The following is a 22,632-nucleotide window of genomic DNA, read 5'->3' on the forward strand; positions in this document are numbered from 1 at the left end:
ATTGTTATTTCTTTATTTCTGTAAAATTCAGCCCTAACTTCTCCAAGAATGTCTGTCTGCAGATGTACCACGTGACCCGCAGACATACCGCATGATCTACTCTACCTCTGCCAGGTCACTGCCTCTGTCAAGTCCCTCTCAACTACTTAGCTTTCTGGGGTGGTTAGCCTACTCCTAATGTCAGAGATGTATTTTGGTGCTAAACCATGATGAGACTTGTACACAAGCAAAGCTATTTTAAATTATGTTTTCTGGGCGAGAGGAAGCCAGTGCAGAGACCGGAGCACTGGACTAATATGGTCATATTCCTGGTTCTTGTCAGCAGAGGTGTAGCTTGCTAGGCAAGGCAGGCAGCTGCCTGGGGCCCCCAAGCCAGCAGAGGGCCAACAGATTTGACAGAAACTGCCAAGAGAATATAGTCACTGCCGCAGCAGTGACAAGGTGCAACAACAATTGGCTGTCACATATTCCCTGAAAGGACCCCATGAGCCCACCTCGCCCCGCCCTCATGTGTTTCTCAGAGGAGAAGGGGAGGGAGCCCCCCCAACGTGTGGGGAGTAAACAGACACAGCTCTGAGTTATGCTTCTGGCAGCAAAAACGAAAGAAAGGAGGATAAAGAGGAGGACGGAGAGCAAGACAGCAGCGAGTGTATTAAGTTACTGTAGTTGTATGTCTCTGAAGTGCTTTCTTTTAGCCCCCCCTTGCCCTATCGCAGCGCACAAAACGGCTGCCAGAGTTCCCCCTACTGACATTCCTGGCGTACCATTGCTACGCCACTGGATGTACTGCAGCAGTCTGACAGTGAGCAGGCCGTTACAGTAGTAACCTACTGGAGACAAACGTATGGATAAGTCTCTCAAAGTCTGGTTTTGACACTATTCCTATCACTATTCAAAGGGTAAAAAGCTGCTGATGTTATTGCTTTGATTGCTTTGGCTGTTAAAGTTCAGGTTTGAGTCCATGATTACGCCTAGATTTCTAACCTGATTTTTCGGTTTTAGAGAGAGAGACTCAAGGTAACTGAAAACACTTTATCTTCGTGACTGTGGGCCAAAAAACAATGATATATGCAGTGAAATTATGCAATAACAGGTATAAAGCTACAACAACACATATTCACCATCAAACTTTTAATTAATTTTCTTTATGCAAACCAATGATAAATACAATCATATTTTGTCATAATTACTAATTATTTTGTACAATGTCTAAATATGCACCAATACATCATCTAGAGGTTTGCGTGACAGTTCAGGCACTGTAGCATCTGAGGCAGGGTATCCAACCGGAAGAAGCATCAACAGCTTCTCATTGATAGGCCGTTTGAGGAGCTGCCGGAGCTGGGGGCCACAGTTCAGGGGGGTTGAGGTGACTGTCACTAGTCCCACATTCTGATAAACCACACAAACATACATTCAGGGGGATGGAAATGACAAGGACCAGACTTACACATTGAGACGCGGTTACCTGTAAGGCAGCCAAGAGCATCCCACAGGATATGCAGACACTAATTTCATTATAGTAGTGTGTCTTTTTCTTGCCATTTGGCAGAATCCCGTAGGTTTGTTTGAAGATCAGAATCAGATACGGGGCCACATCCAAATACTCCTTAATCCAGTTTGTCCTGCATAAAAGTTGAAATGCATTTTCAAAAGCAGGACATCTCATCACAGCATTAAGAGAACATTTGCAAGTAAACAACAGGATTTTTTGCCTTTCTTCGGTCTCTATTAGGCCTCTATATAAATGTTATACCAAAGAGCTATATACTAGTAATCATAATTGGTTGATTCAGGCTTACTTTAATCTGGCCAAATCATGCACCCATTTGTCGCCCATCCTCTGTCTGTAGTTGACCTCCTCCTCTTCCTCCACAATCAGCCTGATCTGGTGTTTGGTTTCTTGGTCAGACACCACCACAAATGTCCACGGCTCTGTGTGGGCACCGCTAGGGGCAGTCCCTGCATGTTTAAAGTCAAAGATACAAGTTAGTCTAACTTGAATACACATATTTTCAAAGTACGGTTGAATAGTACTTCGTGCCTGCCGTTCGAATGACGTTGTTGATGACTTCTCTTGGGACGGGCTCAGGGCTGATGAACCGCACACTCCTGCGCTGGTTCATGACTGAGTAGAAGTCCTGGGATCTCTTCACCATGGCGTCCTCTGGGTACCGTGGAGGTGAGTAGGGAACATGTGGAATGTCCTCCTCCGGATTATGATCATCGCCATCGTCTTCATCTGGAACGTTATTGTTTTAGGAGGACAAACTACTTAGTGAATCCAAGTGTAATGCTGGGACAAGAATAAACATTTTTTCTGCACTACACCCATACAGCACTAACTATATGAGGTCTCTTCCCATGTAAATACTGTATGTATGTAGGCTCTAAAGTGGAACATTTTCTGATCTGCTCTGTTGGGATTCTTTGGATGGGATTGAAATGGAAAACAGCCTCTGGATAAAGCTAGATGTATGTGCATTTTGTTTGCATTAAAGGGACAGAAAAGCATGGCCTTTTCTAACTAGATACCTCTGGGACCAGGACTCCTCAGAACAAAGAGATTCAGAACCTCTGTGGGACTCTCCTGGCTAAGTTAAAAGTTTTACTGCAAAGTGTGTAGAGCCAGAGTGGGGCTAACCCCAAGCATGTGGAAATCAAAGGGTCATGTACAAAACCTGACAAAATCAAGTGTATCATGCAAAAGCAATGTCATTTAGTAACTTTTGTTGTCTCGTATCAAAAACAGGGGAAAACAATCTTACTGTTCTCAACAACTTCAGTGTTGTCCTGCAAATCCTGGTCCACCCAAGGTCTGAAGTCAGCTTTGGGCTTTTCTTGTGTGTTGTCCCTTGAGCCGTTTGACTTAACAAACATGAACCCTATCACTATGCAGAGCACGGCCGCCAGAACAGGAGTAAAAGCAGAAAGGAAAACCATGACTGCTCAACTGCACCCAAGTGGATACACTACACTCTACACACCACACACTTATGTAACTCTCTTGCTTTTGGGCTGCGTTTTTAGTGAGCCAGCCCACTTACAAAGGCAGCCTGGGCCGTTCTGTGCTGGAATCATAGAGCAATAAATGAAAATGCCAAAGTCCTACTGTATTTGAGTTAATCTTCCACTGACACTGGATAAGCATTGATTCTATATGGACAGAGAAATCAGCTAACGGAGGTAATCAGATACACACAAATAAATAAAATGAATTTTACTTGGTGCGAACTTGGCAACCACTGCTTTATTATGGTACTTAGCTGGGGCACTAAGTTTTTGCCATAGACGTTTATTAAACAGTTGTAACCTACTCCAATCCTTGACTTTTTAAAATTATTATTATTATCCAGAGCAGCAATCATTGCACGCGTTTTTTTCAGGGCTCAGATAATAAAAAGATGATACAAAATAAAAGTCAGATAATATTTAATGGCATACGTTATACATTATGGTGCTGCAGCCCTTGTACCCGAGGGGAACACAAGAGGGCAGTATACAACCAACAGGGCATTGTGGTTTACTCTGTTGCGCCTACTCTATCATTGATAGATTGGATATGAACACTGCAAAACAAATCTATCCACAAGCCAGTTCAGATTCCTACGATGCTGGATTTCCACTTAGGGCCTACATTTTGGCTAAAAACATTTTAAAAAAAAAAAGAAGAAGAGCCTATCACATGTGAGATGAACCCATTTAGGGCTCGGACATAAATGGCACAGACTAACTCGATAGACCAGTGCCTGGAGAAATTCCCTCTAACCTAACACACTGGAGGTCCTCTGGTGATGAAGCGCTCATCAATTCATCTGAACAGACACTGGTCAGTTTTACAGTGTCGCCCCGCCCCCTCAGCAGTCTCCGGCGCTGCGCTTTAAATAGCCGCTGTTAAAAGCACCTCAGCTCTCGCCAGTCTGCCGCTCTGCCTCATTCATTCTGCCGTCTCCGCACCTCACAGATCCCCCCCCCTCTCCCAACTCATTTTTTTTCTCTTCACATCTCGCTTTCACGTCCAAGCAAGGTGCACTTACGTCCACACAGCCATGTCGGCCGCAAGCACCGAGACCAGCGCCCCGCTCTCCACCGCAGGTAGCCGGGTGTTCTTCCAGCCTGCGCCCGGCGTGGGGTGCGTGAGCTCGGCCCCCATCACCGCGGACGACCCGGTGCAGAAGAAACAGGGCAAAGTGACAGTGAAGTACGACAGGAAGGAGCTGAGGAAGAGACTGGTGCTGGAGGAGTGGATCATCGAGCAGCTCAGCGAGTTGTACGACTGTGAGGTGAGCGAAAAGCCTGAGTTTTTAATGCAGTGTGTGGGGAGTTACAGCGGTGCCCTTTTAATCGTGATGCCCTCTGCTTGTGGGAACGCAAATGCAGCTGACAAAATGTTGTGGCACATGCTCCAACGCGCCTTTGTGCCTTTTTTCCCCCCTGCTGACTTTATTGCGCATTGTCCGTTGTGACTTTATGGCAGGACGTGGAACCCAAACCTGACCATTTACGCGCTCGGCATTCCCCAGTGATGGCTCAACTCCGCGTCCTTGACATTGATCTGACCCAATTACCCTTTGTGCTGTAGTGGCAACCCATGTTCTTCTGACCCATCGAAGCCTTTCTCACCTGTTTAGCCGGAGAGGACGCGCGCACTGGTCACTGACAACCCAATTATTTAGCAGAATCACGCAAGTGGCATTCTTGAACATACAGAGGGGCTTGTTGTGCCCGCGCGGAAACAGAGATGGAAGCGAGGGGTGCAGGGATGGATGGAGGGGGGGTAAAAAAAAAATGTGTTTGGTGGCTGCCACACGCGCACGATATGCCCGCAGCGCACACATGCAGCCCGAGCAGGATGGAGGGGGGAGGGGCGCCAGGAGAAAAGAAGGGCAGTGGGTTAAGGATGTGCTGATGCTCCGGCTTCTTGCACCAGCCAATCACCTTCCGTACATTTGGCCCCCTTCCACTGAGCAGAGGGGCTGCGCTGAGGCATGCACATGGAAGCACGTACAGTGTAGGGTCTGCTACATCGAACAGCCAATCACAGGCAAGGGGGGGGTAGTGCCACATGCGTTCACACATGTCTCAAGGCACTACGGGGCTTCTTTCATTACAACCATGTGGGAATGTAGACATGGATATTATATAGCGATCACCTGTTTGTGCCACTGTTCTCAGACAAAGGCCCTTCCTTGGTGGTGAAACATGAAGTAGAAGGTCTTAGGTCTAGGAGCGTTAAAGAAGAGGTCTTCCAGAGGATCTTCGGTTCCATCACAAACAGCTCGAAGGTCGAAACATAGGGCGAGTTATTGGAAAACGTCTACAATGGGAAAAATCCCGCACGACACACAAACATACCTTTTGATTCTTATTTTTGATTCTTGCTACATTTGCCTGCCCTTGAGTTGCTGGTTTAATTCCCAGATGACACAAGAGATGGAATGGGAGTCATGATAACCATTTCTACCATTAAAAGCATTCATAAATAAAATAAAAATGTATTGCCCTTGTTATTATTGATTGTGCAATGCTATAAGCCTTGGAGTCGAGTGTTCTGTCCAAAATTAAGTAAATCTAAGGATCCTTTTTGGCCTGCTTTCAACCACAGGAAAGACGCAGCTCTGGAGTCTCCACTGTTGAAAAGCTTTCTTACAAATTGTCTGCATTTCCAGCCGATAAGCAGATCATCACTGCGGACTGGAACGCAGGCTATTGGTTCAGCTGTCTTTCTTTCTTTCATTTTTTTTTGGGCGCTAAATTATGCAAATGATTGCTCTTACCAAAGTCAAACATGCACACACTTCGCGTCGGCTTACGACACTGCTTAATCCCATCATGTGGAATTACCCAAAAATGTCGCCTTCTTGGGGTTTTTGAGCAGGGTTTTGTTGCTGCGCCTGCCGTGGTTCTTACTCCTGTTTCAAAGCGTCCTGACTTTCAGTAGATGGTTTACATTTCAAAGGCGAGCTCTGGGCTTCAGTAGGTGGACGTGCTCTTGACCTATGCGCACTCTTCTCTCCTGCTTGATGCTATTGTTGTTGTGTTTGACTGCATATATGACTGCTGCAACCCTACAAAAAGAACAAATGCTGCTACAGTTCAATCACTCTTGCTCACTGCTTCAAAGCCACTACAGGGAAAAATATGGTTTGCATTTATTATTCGATTTTTAATTGCTCATAAATCAACCTGGAAACTCATTGTAAGTGATTGGAAAAACAATTAGCCGGTCAGAGTACCAATTTTATCTTCTCAACCGCCATCACTCATGGCTGTTGCGGCCGTGTTCTAATATTCAGGCCAATAACCACGCGCTGACTGACTTTGTTCCTGGACATTTCCTGGCCGTGATCCAGGTTTTGTAAAGCGCATGCAGCAGTAAAAAGCAGTCCATTAATATTTTGGCACTGTGTCACCGTGGAACACCGTTCATCCCTTCAGCCATGATGTATCCCTTTGACAGTGAAGAGACGGGGCAAATGTTTTGAACAGGTGCACGGTGTGTGTCAGAGTCATGTGACCATTATAAACAGGAAGTGACACCGGTGTGAGGACTGTTAACACCTTGATGCTCGCGTCACGTACTCCACACAGGCCTGTGTTTTATGACAGAAAGTGACAGCTCATTGGTCTCGTTCGTCTCGTCTTAAAGGTCAACCGTATCTGTTTCATGGAAAAGACTTAATAATAAATAATATCTAATTACTTGTATGTATTTCAGCTCAAGGACAAGATAGCATATCAAATGACCAAGCAATTTGGATTTGCTCCTTGAATCACTGATGTAACAATAGCCTGTATTAAAAACAAAGGATAGATACTGTAGTCTTTTTCGGGCTCTTTAGGGCAGTCGTTCTCAACCTTTTGGAGCCGCGACCCCCAGGTAAAGGGTTCGTGACCCCCCGTCCGGGTCTTACCGTGAAAAATAGGAACATTAGCCTACATATTTTTTAAAAAACAAAGAAAAAGACAAATGGCTGAAATACAATTCATCAAACTACGACCAAATAATGGCACTCTGGTAAAATAGCAAACAAATGCTACAACAGGTTGAGAACCACTGCTTTAGGGTGATGTGGATGGAAAAAAATACACACAACAAATGGTTAAAATGGATGGTTCATAAACATATTTACAAGATAAGCCTTAAACGTGCACTATGCAACTTTTTAGATGATTTTTTTTTTTTTTTTTATATTTGTGCACATTTGACCTTTTAATGACTCAGTGGCGTTATGGGTGCAGCGTGGCACCTTTGCTTTCCCTCACAGTGGTATCTATTACGCTCAAGGATCAATTGTTTTTAGGGGTTTGTACCAGAAACAGGCCAGAAACCCAAAAAACAATTGTTTCTGGAGCGTCATAAAGGCCACTGTGAGGGAAAGTGCCATGCTGCACCCATAACGCCACCGAGTCACTAAAAGGTAAAATATGCGCAAATATCAAGTCTTTTTTTTTTTCACGTAAAAGGTTACATAGTGCACCTTTTAAATAAACAACAACAACGACAAATAATAATTATCACTACAGTACCGTTTAATGTAAAAATCCATTTGATATCCATTAAATAATCCATCTAATAATCCCTTTCAGTCCTTGAAACCAGGTATCTGTATGCCACAGGGCTGACTGTAAAAAGCACCTTGCCGATAATTGACCAGTTTGCAATTCAAATACAATTAGATTCACTGCACGGCCCTATGTAAAGCGCCTGCATGGTCCTTAGCAAAGCAGATAAAGGGATTGTCTGGCATCGAATGTTTAACAAATTATTGTATGGATAATGTATTTCAGTGATCACATCAGAGAAAGCCACGAGGGCCAGTGTCTGAAATTGCAAGGCAGAATCATCCAAAGTTAATCACTGTCTAAACAGTCAATTGCTCTTGGGTTTTTGCCGTATCCCATTTCATAAAGGCTCATTTGTGCTCCCATTTCGGAGGTACTTTAAAAAAAAAAATCATCCTCCCTCTCATCCTCTCAGCCTCTCTGTTTGTGGCTATAGGATAACAGAAGGTGAGCTGTGTCAGAGATGGATTCCCCTGCGCTCCTCTGGGGGATATTGCCCGTGTTCATTTGGCTTGTTCAAAGGACAGAGAGGAGGGCAGCGGGAGGAGGGGTGGCTGGATACATGTTACTTTGTACTAGCGTTTTTTTTTTTTTACTAGTCTTTGATCATAGTATTGACATGCTCAGAGTGGCGTGCTTCTCATATATTTTTTTTAATACTTTATAAGCTGTGATTGACCTCCATTGTCGGTTGCTCTTCAGCTGCTGTATTCTTCTCCTTTTTGGCTATTGTTGGGGAATTTGCGTGGCTCTTGACAAGCTGCCGGTTCTAGGGCTGCAAGAGGAGAATCACTTTTTAATGGTCACAGTTTAGCAATCCTCTGCTGAGAACTAAAGATTCTTGGATTATTCAGGAAGTGCTATTGAAAAGTTTTATTGTCTCTTCCCAAGTTCCAAAACTGTTGACCCGAACTCCCCCCTTTCTTTATCTTCTAGGCCTGCTACACTCTTCTTCTGTGACCTCTCTTTCTAAAAACCTATACAACACCGGTACATGGTTTGTTTTCCCTATAAGACACCATCCTCTTCTGACACCATCATCTCCATTTCTCCAGGCTTGGGGAAGTGGAAAGATGTCCTAGATTAGATCCATTTTGTGATTATAAGCCAGATAAGTCTGCCCGGCAGATCGATCGATCCTGATGAAGGGGGGGGAAAAAAAGAGTCCGGCAGCTTGATTTGTTTTCCTATCAAGGAGTATAACAGAGCAGCCATAATTGATTTTCAAAAAAGTGTTGACGCGCTCCACATTGCAGTTGTTGTGTCGGGGTGCACGCGACGGGGAGAAATGCCCTAGTTTTCCATAGTCGATTTATAAACAAGCGCTCAGTGGTGCTTATTCATGTGTGGGAAGCCAGGCAAAGATCCTGGCGGCAGCGCCCTCTGGCTTTGTGCATCCCAGGATTTGTGCCATCAGGACATACTGTATCTATAAGGCTTTTTAGGGTCGATGGGGCATTGTGACGGTCCAGTGGAGATATGGGCCGGTTCATAGTCAGGGGGTGCATGAATTGTTGGACGTGTAGGCTACATTGTAAGATCACCGAACATATTTAAAGCCAGTGGAGCAAGAAGAGCACTGCAGCAGATGGATGTATTGAAAATCGGGTCAGTTGGTTATGAAACTGTCTTGTGGCATAGATGTTTAATCAGGAATCTCAAGGTGGGGGGAAAAAAGAGCTTCTCCTTCACGGTTATCTCCCGTGACCTTGTCAATAACATCTCCCCCCCTCGCTTGCTCGCTAGCTTTTCATCTGTTTTTTTTTTTTCCTTTGCTGGGAATCAGAGTGGCCGTGTATCATGTGAACCTCACAGGGCAGCACAGGAGCAGAAGGAGGAGGAGGAGGAGTGCAATTCAAGCCAAGTCATTAGCAGCAGTTCAATAGGTTTAGGAATAGCACAATGTGGCTATGGACAACAACAAGGATAGACTGTTTCCATCAAGGTAGGGTTTCAAGACTCGTACAAACATGCAGGCGTTTGTAGTATAGATTGCACACTACTTCGCCAAAATAGTACTTTTACAATGCCACTTTTTTTTGGCAACGCTACCAAGTGGGCTGTACAGGAACTAGATTTAAACAAATGCATTGTCCCAGTATGGAAACTAGTCATCACTGCCATCCTTCAAGGCCACTGGGGCTTCAGGAGCAGTAGATGACCACAGTCCAGCACCCAGTGGGGATCCTTCTCCAGGCATTGAGTCAGAATCATTATAGTCAGGAATCATTATAGTCAGGAGTACCTAAACCAATGCTAGTGCTGTACTCTAGACTCCTACCTTTGTGTGCTCAAACACTTAATAGATGATGCCTGACATTGACTGATGGCAGGAAATCTAATTATCTTGTTATTTGGAAATGATGTTACAGCTTAGACAGATTTGTTTTTAAATGTTCGGGTCGTGAGAAAGTCGAGGCCCCAAAAGCTGCAGTTGGTCGAATCGGCGATGAAACGCAGTGCAACCCAATGGGGCGTTCATCTAGCCAACACGACGATTGTTTAATGCGTTTTAAATGTATCCGATGAGTGAAGGTCACCACGGCGCTGTTCCCCCGGCTTGGCAACGACTACACGAACACACAGGCCAATCAAAATCTCGCCTTCCCAAAATAGAACGCGAGTGTCCGAGCGAGCACATGTTGACACATTTCACGCAGCACCTGCAGATACTTTCATCTGCGCCCAAACAAATGAGACGCGATGACAGCCCGGCCTTTTTAGTGCGCACCTCTATTAGCAGCTGCAGAGGGTGTGAGAGGTGTCTGGTGGCCAAAATGAAAAAGGCCAAAAGTTCTGAATGGCAATTTTCTTTCTGTTAGCCATTTAAATTAAATAGAGGCAATGTGGCAAAACAAACAATTTCCCTGGATAACAAGCATAGGCAAGATATATCGTTAAAATGGACCTAAAAATACAAGGATTTGCTTACACCCCATCTTTTCAACACCAAAGTTCAAAGTCTATACAACATTGCACTTGAATTTGTGCCAGATGTTTTACAGCGTTCACAAGTCCAGGAAGTATCACGTTTATGACACTAGAAATTGCCATTAATGTATATTTTGTTTCCTTGTAGTAGCTTATATAACTGGGTGATTAGAGCTAATTTAACACGGAGAAGCAGCGTTTGGTCTTTATATGCGTAAATCAACTTGCAATCAAATTACAATCAGCCCCAAACATCATCTTCAAATCAATAAAGACACTTTTTTTTTTTGCCTATTCTAATGGTATTTATGATGTTGTTGTGTTTTCATTGTATTGCTTTCTTTCCCTGTAAGGCTTGTTCAAATTGCAACATTTCAACCTTGTATGAAAAAAAAAATGTAAACAATTTATTTTTCCATCAAGTGGTGTTAAAAGAAAAAAAAATGAGGACTGAATTGAGGCTCAAATGGAACAAAATTAGAACAATTAGAAAAATCCATGTTTTCACTGTAGTTTCACTATGTTGGCCTATACAATGAGTCAAATCTCAGTCAGATAGACCTCAGTGATTTTGTGATATATTCCTATTATTGCAATAACAATCATCTGTATTATTAATCATCTTTTTAGTCTTCTGGCTGACCTATTTGGGCTGCCTATCGACAACAAGTCCAAGTCTTTATTATTGCCTCGAATGTGTGATCCATGTGTGACATTTCCTCAGTAAATCATTCATGCTTTTCAAATACACCATCAGCCGCTGTGTTAAGTGTTTCAAAGGGAGAAGCAGCTGCATAAATAGAAAGCCATTTACTTGTTAACGTTTCACACTCTCACACTGAATTTCTCTGTCCGGCTAATCACTGGCTTTATTGTGTATGGACCCACACATAAACTAGCAGTGTCTCGATGCTGGCTACGGGTGGGGCTGGGGGGGGAGAAGGAGAGATTCAAAACACTCATGTCTTTCTGATGGAATGAGTGAGAGAGATTTTTGTTTTGACTTGTAAATGCATTTGGGTGTGTGTGTTGCGAGAGTCTTTGCATGCATTATTAAAGGAGATGGTCTGAGTTGAGCAGGTTTACTTCCTCTTACTTCTTGGTTTAAACCTAGTAAATCCACATGAGGCTGAAAAGACAGCTATTGTTAAGCTTGGATGACCGCTACTGACCTTGTTGTTATTGATGTCCGTTGCTGTTTGGCTGGAAGCATTGCCCTGTGTGCTGAGGGCAAAGGTGCAAATGGAACTCAGCTGTCAATATATTAGCCAAAGGGAAGAGCGCTCACCCTGGTTTGACATAGCGGTGAACTACTGGCAAAATAGAAAGTGACTTCATAATAAGATCCAGACACATCTTGAACGGACTGCCCTTCCTGTTTTTGATGGTACATAAATAAGATATTAAATTTATATATCAGATTTAATCCTATATAAAGTCTATAGACCATATAGTTGGCTACATAAGTGAAACCTCAAACATGTCTTTCCTGAAACCAGAAAGAGGGCAGTGTGCAGGCAAGCCATTAGTTTGCCTGTCAGATGCAAGAGGATGAAAGACAGATGAAAAATGCATATTGTGGGAAGAAAAAAGTGACCCATGCGTGAAGGTTCCCTAAAGACTGGATATAACATGATGTGCAGAGCCATTATGCTGCTGGTGTTGCGAGCCTGCATTTCTTCACATAGACATTTTCAGTAGGGCGTAGGACAGGCATTGATGAGTGTTTTTTATCAGGGTCCGCAAACTGACCTCAAAATGGACTGGGATCCCCCAACTTTCATTCAGTATCAAGCTTTGGTTTTACTTCTGCAGGAGTTTGTATTGGATAGTTTTGTTTTGCGAGTGTGGTTTTGCACATGTGTGGCTACAATACAGTTTCTTGATGGGGTATGAGCTAAATGAATAGGAAGTTGTTGTTTGTATTATTCTTAGCCCATCTTTTCTGTTTGTTTTTGATTCTCTCTATTTGGGTCATCTGCACATTCCAAGCAAACAACTGCACAGTACATCTAAACCAAAATAAAGTAACTGTATCCACTTTAGATCATAGATATGCAAAAGAACGGAGCTCTTAAGTTTCTTCAGCGCCATTATTTCAACCTCTCTACTGTTAATTTCACCTTCAAAGCCCCGTTTTCCCTCCTGTGATATACACCACTGTGTCCTCTGCGAGTACAGCTGATTCAGCGTGGGAAAGGGCTTTTGCTGCAGCAGCCAACTTTATCCAAGTCTCCTCATCCGTGCTGCTGTATAGGCCCAGCAAATTGCAGCACTAGAAAAGCACTAGCGGGGGGGAAAATACTTGCACGTAGAACGCATTTTTCCCAACCACTTTGATCCGAGATGGTGTCGGACATCCTGCAAAATCTTAAGCTGTCAGGACACCCAGTAAGTCCAAATTGAATGGGACAAAACACATTGCAAATAAACTGACTATATATTTGGAATGGCGATAAAAGTGACAACAATATCCCTCGTATGGAGTCATTTCTCTCTATCTCTCCTACCTTTCCTTCCCCTACTTTGATGTGACACGCTGTGGCACTGCAGCTAGAGGAAGAAAGCTGAGCTGTAGGTTTTGCGTGTTGCACAATCCTCCTCTCCCTCTGTCTCACCATCACAGTGACCCACTTCTCTTCAATGCGCCTCTGTCTTGTTGTTCATTTTGGTGCATATCAATTCTAATTGCGGCTTTCGGGTAAAAAAAAGAAGAAAAAAAAGGTTCTCATCGGCTTTGCATCATTACCTTTCTCTTTGCTAAGTCACAAACTAACCCGTTACATCATCTTTTGATCAATACTTCTGGCCCGCTTCTTTGTTTTTCACGTCGTCATATAATATTTGTGATTGATCTACTATCCGGAAGATCACCTTATTTCACCCTTTTTTCAGGCTTGCTTTTCATTTTAGCTCTAGGGGTGTAAGTTTCCCGCTTGTTTGTTATTATTTTTGATCCTATTTATAATTTATGTCCCCTCTCTGGTTGGTTTGTGAATGTCAGACATATTATACAGCTGTTATTATCACAGTAAAGAAACCCAGTCATGCAGTTTGGTGCACTCTCTCGCCGCTCAATGTCACACTCCCTCATTGTCCCCCACACAAACTCCTGACCTGAAAATAAATGACATCGGTGTCGGCAGCGGAGCCTCCATTTTCCTTCTCCCTGACAGCTGCCGTGATCCTCCTCGATAGAACTTTTCACTGGATTGATGTGACAGCGAAACACTTCAATTTGTAGCCATTGCCTTGAATCAGACAGTCATTCAGAGGAGAGGAATTGGCACTGTATGGGTTTCCGCCATGGTGCTCCAACTTCAACCTAAAGTGTCCATAATAGGGCAGCACAGTTAATTGCTATGAAATTGCAATTATTTAGTGGCTACAACATCCTTTGACTAAACAAATCAACCTGATATTAGTGTAAAGATTCCTGGGTACTGCTCTTAACAAGACACCCCCCCCCCAAAAAGTAAAAAGTATATTCACACTTGAACTAAAACTAGAGAGGTTTAACTGCTGGGGCTTAAGATCTCTTGAACCACAGAGCACTTGACTAAAACAGTAATCCATTTATGATTCCTTTTTGCTGAAGTTGGTGCCTGCCTTTAAAGCAGAACTTAGTAACTCTTGCCGCTAGAGGCCATAAGCGCCACTGCAAGTGTCGTAGCATGTTTTTTACTCATTAACTTACCGTGAGAGTAAATACTACGCCGACACAAAAGACAAAGGGACAGAGGGATATTGTACATCCAATTACACAATGGAGATCTTTTTTTTTCACTCAAACTTGGTTGTAAATACTGTTTAAGTGGCGCTAGCCCGCAGTTAGCTTTGGCCGTTTGCCTGCTTCTTCTTTGTATTAGTGTGTATTGCGCCTCTGACTCGGAGGCAGGATAGTTGCAATTGTGGTTTTCTGGCCAGAGACTCCAGCAGGGGAGATGAAAGACGCCCCAGTCATCCTATCAACATTTGTATTTCCCCCAGAGGGACTACGAAAAGGATTCATTAAGGTAAACAAGTTACTTAGTTCTTCTTTAAGTCATGCATGGAAAACTTAACATTTAGCTCAACACATACAACTATCTGAAGGAGAAAATTTACTAGAAGAAGCAACAACATTTCTTTAGCATTATGATTTTCTGTATAAGCTCCAAAAATGTTAAGGTACAAGAACATTTGACATAACAGAGTAGCAATGGCAGATTTGCTCTTATTGCTTCACTATGCTAATTAGGGAGTTGTTGTTCTCATCTTCCTTATAATCATGTCATGAGACAATATACTGAACTTAATTATTGCACCAAATGGACAACTTACTAATGGACAAGCCAATCTATATATAACAAAGCCTGTGCGCCATTGCCTCCAACAAACCTCCGCACTTTAATTAAAGCCCTGTATATATTTTGTCCAAGAAAAATAGTGCAATTACATGTTGTCGAACCTAATCCTCAATCCGGTAACTCATTCTAGTTTATAGGAGAGGCTATGAATAATCGTGAATCACCTCAGTAGCTGCAGTGATTGGCTCCTGCTGACAGGTAGTGGAGCTTTTTGTTTTTGTGCAGCATTTATTAAGTCTGAATGAGGTTAGAGGTGAGTCACAGGGTTGGACCGCACTGTTTTAAGCCTCAGTGTGTGGCTCAGAGCTCAGCGAAAGCCAGGCTGACACATGTGCATCCATAGCTCACGAGTGACTGCGACGGGGAGTTAGCTTTGGCGGCTACACAAAGTCCATGTCACTGTAGTCTTAACAATCTGCTTTTTGATTGATGTTTCCCTCTTCTGCTCTGCTCTGGGGGACAATTTTGTGTTTCTTTGTCCATGATCCATACGGTAATTTTATGTGGAAAAATCCAACAAATAAAAATTCTAAATGGATTGAATTAAAGGTGCATTATGGAACTTTTTTGGGGGGTGGAAATGTTATTTTTGCGTATATGACCTTTTGGTGACCCAGTGGTTGGCAGGGAACCTTTACTTTCTATCATAGCGGCCTCGGTGATTCTCCAGGATCTGTTGTTTTTAGAGTATCTGGTAGGTTTTCACCGCTGACAGACCCTCCCACCAGAAAACCTGCCAACAATTGATCCTGGATCGCTGTAGAGACCACAGTGACCGAAAGTAAAAGATGATGCTAACCACTCATACAGCCATTGGGTCAGAAAAAGGTAAATTACACACGAATATCAAGTTTGATTTTTCGCATAAAAAGTTCCATAATGGACCTTTAATTAATATATGTAGAGTTAAGGAAGAATGACATTGAAAGCTACCTTAAAAAACTGACATCTTAGTCCAGAGTCTGAAAATTATCAGCAAAAAAGTAGTGAAAAGGATGAAGAACAACTCCTGAAATGTGCCAGGAATCAGGGAAATGTCAGAGGGTCAGATGACACAATCTCAGCACAATTGATTTCCAAAACTGTTATCCACTTGAAATTCAGAATTAAATCACTGCCTTCGTGAAGTCAATAATCTCTAACCATAACAAGGACACTTCTGAAGAACTACTAAACCAGTTTGGTTGCTTTGATTTGAATATACTTGTTTATGGTTTCTGCAGACTTGCCTTTCGGCCTCGGGCTCTCACTACTGTCAACTGACTTTCCGCTGAGGTTACGGGTGTGACTATTCTCCAGCCCGGTCACTGCAGCGGCGGCCAGACGACAACAACAACAGCTGACCTGTTCTAAGTGTTTTTCCATCACGGTCATTACAGGCTGCACATGCGAACAACATACAGCAGCACTTATCTCATTGCCTGGCTATGCGCTACTGTACCGCAGATCGATGGCAGAAAACACAGCGTGGGGTCCTTATGTGTAAATGCTCATGTTGTTTGCGTTTTATTCACTGACTTTGCTGAACTCGCTGGCCCAACTCACCACCGAGAGCAGCGTCCAGGGCTGATTGAGTGCCTGCTGACAACTGGACCTGCTGCGGACAGACTGATAAATGGAAGGCTTTTACTTCACTTAGCTCAATGCAATTCTCTCAGACGGCTATTACTTACGTCTTAAGAGCTATTCGGTTCGTTTTTATAGTGTTTCTTTGAATTCACAGGGGCTGGGGTGAAGTGTTTAAGTGTTGACATTCAATACATGTCATGCACTGTGTCATGAGTGTTAATGATTTTTATTTGGGTAAGAATTGTCTACTACAAGCCCTTTGAGAAATTTCCTTTGCCCTACTATGGTCTAACTATATGCATACAACATAACATCCAACCTCTTTCATATGCCCGCACATTACATTGGGATTGCATGATTTTGGATTTATTTTTTATTTTTTTTCACTTGGCCAACTGAGTGCTGATATATGTTATATTCTATACTGTAAGATGGAATTCCATGGTGTAGGATTGCCGTGCTGAGACTCAGTGAGATAATTCTTTGAAAGGGGTCAAAGGGGAAGCTGCACAGCATTGCCTGGAAGACACTTAAAGTCTTCTTGAATAATTTCCTCCGAGCAGCTGTGTGAACAAATGTAAAAGGTAGTCAAGTGCCACATATACGAAGACAAAGGTTAAACAAGATATGCAAGAGGGTATAATAGTCATCTTGCTTCTCTATTGTACACTGCTGTTTTAAAAGTCTTATTGTACGTTAATATATCCCTCTGCACATCATCTGCCCACGCTAATGTGCATCCACAATGACTGCGCTTTAGTGCTAAAAGCTAAATTCAAATCATCCTGCCTGTTCTTCTGTGTCTGAATACCAGCGCTGGCTTTGGGCGAACACACACACACACACTCACCCAAGTCACAAACAGTCCCTGCACGACCGACTGACACCCGCTTATTCTTAGCATCTGAGAAAGCAGGTTGAACATAGTGACTCTGCAAGAAGAAATAGATACAGTATAAAGCTTTAAGAAACATTGTCCTATGTGGAATTGGCCCAGATGTCTATGAGGAAAACAAAATGGCAAAGGTAATCTGATTTCTGCCCTCTATGCCGAAGCATTTTCTTAACCTTATACTAGCCTTTACAGAAACATCATGAAATCCCTGTTGGTTCATACGTGCAGTCTATTAGGCATCCCTGTGGTCTTTTACTCTCTGGGCTTTAATTTCAAAAGTCTGGAGATGCGTTATGCGGCAGCAGCTTTGAGGAAAACGGTTGATCCTCCCCTAAATGTTTCCTCTCCAGAAGCCTTGTGGTGAAGTAAAAGGCACAGCCGTAGCCCGGAGCATTTGAAGTGGAGTTGAGCCGAACCGCCTCTAACCACTGGGCCACTTAACGACCCAGCCCTCGGCAAAATGACATTTCCATACCAGGCCAGTTCCTCCCAGTCAAATGTGAACGCTTGATGCGTGGAGGACATGAGGCAGGGAAATGTTTTTGAATACAGGAGTCGTGCTTATTAAAGATAAATGTTTGCTTGTTTGCCCAAAAAGCTCATTCTCAAAGTTGATGGTTTGAGATGGTTTGTGCCTATAGACACACACAACATCCGCCTGACCTCCTGTGTCGGCTCACGGAGTTACAAAATCTCTTGTATCTGTTGCCCCTTTAACCAGTCACCATCTGTTTTTCCAGGAAGAGGAGATGCCTGAGGTGGAGATCGACATCGACGACTTGTTGGAAGTGAACAGCGACGATGAAAGAGCCAGTAAACTCCAGGTATGTTCTCACACAAAACTCAGAAGATTAGTAGCACATGGTTAATTTAAAGGAAGTCATGCAGGCAGTAGGTGAACTTTTGACTCTGAATTCCCTTTATTGATGAGTGTGAGAGTGGATGGCTGGAGTTGGCCATTTTTCAATACGTACCTCCTCATTATCAAAGGGAGGTATTATATTTTTATTATGAAATTACTTTCGATCACGGTGGCCTCTACAACGCTCCAGGATCAATTGTTTTAGTGAGGTTTTCTGTCATCAGAGAAAACCTTCCAAACAATTTATCCTAGAGCGTCCTAGAGACCACTGTGATGCAAAGTAAAGCGCCATGCTGACCACTCATACAGCCGCTTGGTCACTACAAAGCTCAATGTTTTTAGTCAACCCACACTCTGATAAATGAATGAATGAATATGGTATGTCTTTTATGTCCAGATGTTTTTTTTTTTTTTTTACAGGAGATGGGGCAATACGTTTGCTCATTCCTGTATTACTTTTTTTCTGAGACTCGCTGTGCTTCTTCTCATGAAAGTCAGACAAGATCTTAAAGCAGTACTAAGTAACTTGTAAATGCTTTTCGTAGTCTCTCTGGGGGTAATTGCAACTTTGCCTGCACTGGGTCGGAGTCACCAATACACACTAATAGAATCCCGAAGAAGAAGCTAGCAGGCTAACGGGCAAAGCTAACTGCGGGCTAGCGCCACTTAAACAGTATTTACGGCCAAGTTTGACTGGAAAAAAATTATCTCCATTGTGTAATTGGATGTACAATATCCCTCTCTCACCTTGTCTTTTCTGTCAGCGTAGTATTTACTCTCACAGACAATTAATGAATAAAAAAACGCAACTATGCTACGACACCTGCAGTCGCGCTTATGGCCTCTAGGGGCATGAGTTACTTAGTACTCCTTTAAGAAACAAAACATAATTCCTTCTCAACGTTAACATTGTTTTCTTGTGCCTCTACAGGAATCATTAATAGACTGCTATAAACCAACAGAGGTAAGTTACAACTGGATTTTATCATGTTTTACAAAAGGCTAATGCCCCACACCATACCATGCATTTTAAACAAGAATACTTAATCAAAGAGCTGTAAGGTTTGGAAGAATATCTTACTGGATGCATTACAATTGTGATTAGATTTTAAATTGGATGTTCAATTCAAAGTGAACATAATAAACACATCCAGGGGCGTTAACATTTGAAAGGCGAAATTTCAAGTGCTAAGCTGATGATGACACAGATTAATGCATTCAGTCCATTTTTCATGACCTATTTTATTATAGATATTGGGTAACACCAGCCTTAATAGGATGTGACCCATGAGTTCGTTGTTGTTTCATTGATTCATTGATGGGGAACATATGTCGCCCTATAGATCACTTTACACATATAGGTTAATGAATCTGGCGTGACACACTTTCCGTCTGAATGAAACCTCGGCTTAAAGGGCGTTAGGTGTTTGGGTTTGGTGCAGTGTGGGGAGTTAAGCCCTTTTGGTGATTACCGTCAATCACATTAGTACGGCGACCTTAGCCATCCAGGGAGCCCATCTGTCAGACGACTACACAAGGTCATTGGAAGCGCCGTGTCCGAGCAAGTTTACGAGGGCTGCTACCTGTCCACCAACAACAGTTTGTAATCCCGCTACAGGGAGGCGCAGATGTCATTTTCAACTCAGTCCCACAAAGAAGGCATCAGCCGGGGATTAACAGGGAAAGACCGAAAGTGGAGAAAAGGGTGCCGAGTGTGGTGAAGGTGGGAAGAGGCGGTGACGGATGTGCCAAGAAGAGCTTAAGAAGGACTGCTGTAGGAAGGGTGTATAGAGATGGTTTCAAGCAGATGACACGTCGAGAACAACAGGGAGAGAAGCAAGACACTGTTCAACACTGATAGTTACTGTAGTAGGTCGCAACTGGGGTCATTTTGAATGTAATGAGGGAGATTACCAGTGTATTTGACTTGACCTCTAGTGACCTCTCCCTACTGTAGTTAGAGGAGAGTTTTTACTGTCCTCCCATTAGCACTATGTAGTTTACTGACAGGAAAAGGCACTAAACATAATCACTAACGGTGATGGTAAACATTGTTAAATTATAATAATTTATGTTTACAATTGTCCTTAAGAAACCATGTTAGTGAAAGGGAGAACGATGTCTCTTGTGTCCATGTAAAGCCTTTCATATATTCACTATAACTGACATTAAAACCCCAAATGACACACCCTGATCACACCTGATTCAAAACTTTATATTTTTAACATTAAAGTTAAATGTATTTTTAAATGATTGCTGATGAGTCTTTTTTGATGTGTCTGCAGGACTTTGTCCGAGAGTTGCTCTGCAAGATCAGGGGAATGAGGAAACTCAGTGCACCGACAAAGAAGGGCCTATAATAGCTCTGAGAGCCGCTCATCATCTCAGTTGTATTTACCCACTCCAATGGACTGTCATCAAGAACTCCATCATAACATCATTACTGCAACTCTGCTACCTGCAAACATACACATAACATCCACGCACAATGCACTAGGCATCCATTTCTTTGCACTAAGTCGGTATATTTGGCTGTTCACTGGTACGCTTGCAAATTACATTTGATCACATTATCAACCCTAGAGTAAACCAGGATTACATCACCTTTCTCCGAGCCATATGTAACTTTTTAAGACAACGATGTACTATCTACAATACAAAACTCAAAAGTACACAGAAGGAGCTTCTCCAAACGAGAGGCAGTAAAGGCAGTTATTGCTGAAGTGGGTGTATAAATAACTGTGGCACTATGACGAAACAGTGCTGGATGATATTTCATTTTATACTGAGGTGTTTTACTGTTACTACTTTAAAAACTGTACTGTATGTTGCCATTTATTGTTCATGTGATTGAAATGTGGTCTGAGACAGTTTTGTTATTATCCTATTATATACTAGGGTCGACCTCTTCATGTCTCTGTCAGTGCTTGCTCAAGTTAGTGAGAGCCTTAGAAAATGGGCTTTTAGTCTGAAATGCCCATTCTAGACCACTGTACTACTGCAAGGCATGATGGGGGTTGCAGTTCTCCGTGCGAGACTACAAAACCTGTATGATTGGCAGCCTTACTCTTATCACGTTGTGTGGCGTTGTTTGTTGCTCTTCCTTCAGCTTCATTCAAACACATATCAGTTGCGTAGTTTAGGTGTTGAAAGCCCGAACACTGGTTTATATACAAATGATGCCTTTAAGGACTTTCAGGATAATTTATGTTTTACTTAGCTTTGAACCACGAGCACGGAAGACCCTTAAAGCAAGTAGTTACAACTGACATTTAAGGGAAGGTGTGCCAAACTGGGGCCATGGATTTCAATGGCGCTGTAGAGTTGCCGTTTGAGTAAAATGATTATTCCCATGTTTAGGAGGTAGCTTTATTTATTGACGCACCGACCCGCTCACTGCCATGACTTTGGGCTTAGTCTTGGTTTTTAATTTAATGGCAATGGAGCCACTTTCCCACTCCTCGATCCGAAAAACCCTCAGCTGCCAAAGACAAAAGCAGGGCAGTGTTGTTGAGCTAACACACCACTCGCAAAGCACCCGTCTTGCATGCTAGGAGAGTAAACACTGAGTAGAGATATTATAACCAAGCAAAAAAAAAAAAAGAGAGATCTTTTATATTAGTTTCCATGTATGACTTTGTAGATTTTTTTTTTCTCGTTTCAAGCAAAATCCAGGAAATTTTTTAACTACGGTGCTGTATTTTAATGTTCTTCCCAAGTTTTTTTGCTTCTTAAAAATAACCCGACTGTTGCCAGAGAAATGTGTCCATGAGGGATGTTGTCCGTCTTTATCGAGGAGGCGCGCGCGACATGCTAATAGGGCGTCCTCTTTGCATTTTCACCTGGATAGGGCGCATTTGTTTGTGCGCTTTCTAGATCACTGATTTTGAAATGGAAATTCGGGGAGGACGCCATTTTGGTCTGCTGTGGGGCACCCAAGAGTGATGTCAAAGGTACTTTAGACTTCTCACTGTAAAGAAAACCGTTCAGGGCAATAGGATGATATTTTATAATTTATTATGGGGTATCTGTGTGGAGCGTGTGTTGGAAGTGTCCATATTAGAAAGCTTTGCATGTATTTTTTTGAAGTAGCATGTCGAGGGAAACATTTTGTTAGCCCAAAATGTTTTATTTTCACAGAATGAACACTTTCCTTTTTTATACCTTTTAATATTATAAGCTCTTTTTTCAGCAGATGTTTTGGTTTGAGTTGAATCCACAACGAGCATTATTGTTTCAAAATGTAATGTGGTGTGTGGTTGTTTTTTGCTTATAATAAAATGAAGAAAGACTGTTGAACAATGTTGATTTATTTTGCCTAAACTTTCTTATTTTGCATGTCTGTTCTTGCACTTCTCCAAACAGTCTCAACAGGCATGATTATCCTCTATCCTCTGACATCTAGAGCTATGAGTGGAGTGTTAGGATCTTAACTTTTTTTTTTCTAATTCAGTGGCTCA

General features: G+C 42.7%; 2 protein-coding genes across 2 annotated transcripts; one reads left to right on the forward strand and one right to left on the reverse strand.

The window, feature by feature from the left end:
* Positions 1-1,209: 1,209 nt before the first annotated feature.
* On the reverse strand, positions 1,210-2,982 carry iyd (iodotyrosine deiodinase; the record flags this gene model as incomplete). The annotated part of the gene is made up of 5 exons (XM_079572400.1): positions 2,769-2,982; positions 2,045-2,242; positions 1,803-1,962; positions 1,469-1,625; positions 1,210-1,392 (listed from the first exon to the last, which is right to left on the reverse strand). The coding sequence occupies exons 1-5, from the start codon at positions 2,941-2,943 to the stop codon at positions 1,210-1,212; spliced, it is 873 nt and encodes a 290-aa protein (XP_079428526.1). The 5' UTR covers positions 2,944-2,982.
* Positions 2,983-3,893: 911 nt separating this feature from the next.
* Positions 3,894-22,409, forward strand: ppp1r14c (protein phosphatase 1, regulatory (inhibitor) subunit 14C). The gene is made up of 4 exons (XM_079571886.1): positions 3,894-4,283; positions 18,051-18,134; positions 19,104-19,136; positions 20,458-22,409. The coding sequence occupies exons 1-4, from the start codon at positions 4,050-4,052 to the stop codon at positions 20,530-20,532; spliced, it is 426 nt and encodes a 141-aa protein (XP_079428012.1). The 5' UTR covers positions 3,894-4,049; the 3' UTR covers positions 20,533-22,409.
* The last annotated feature ends 223 nt before the right edge of the window (positions 22,410-22,632 follow it).

Source organism: Gobius niger (assembly GCF_951799975.1).
Source record: "Gobius niger genome assembly, chromosome: 15".
NCBI classification, from domain to species: Eukaryota; Metazoa; Chordata; class Actinopteri; order Gobiiformes; family Gobiidae; genus Gobius; species Gobius niger.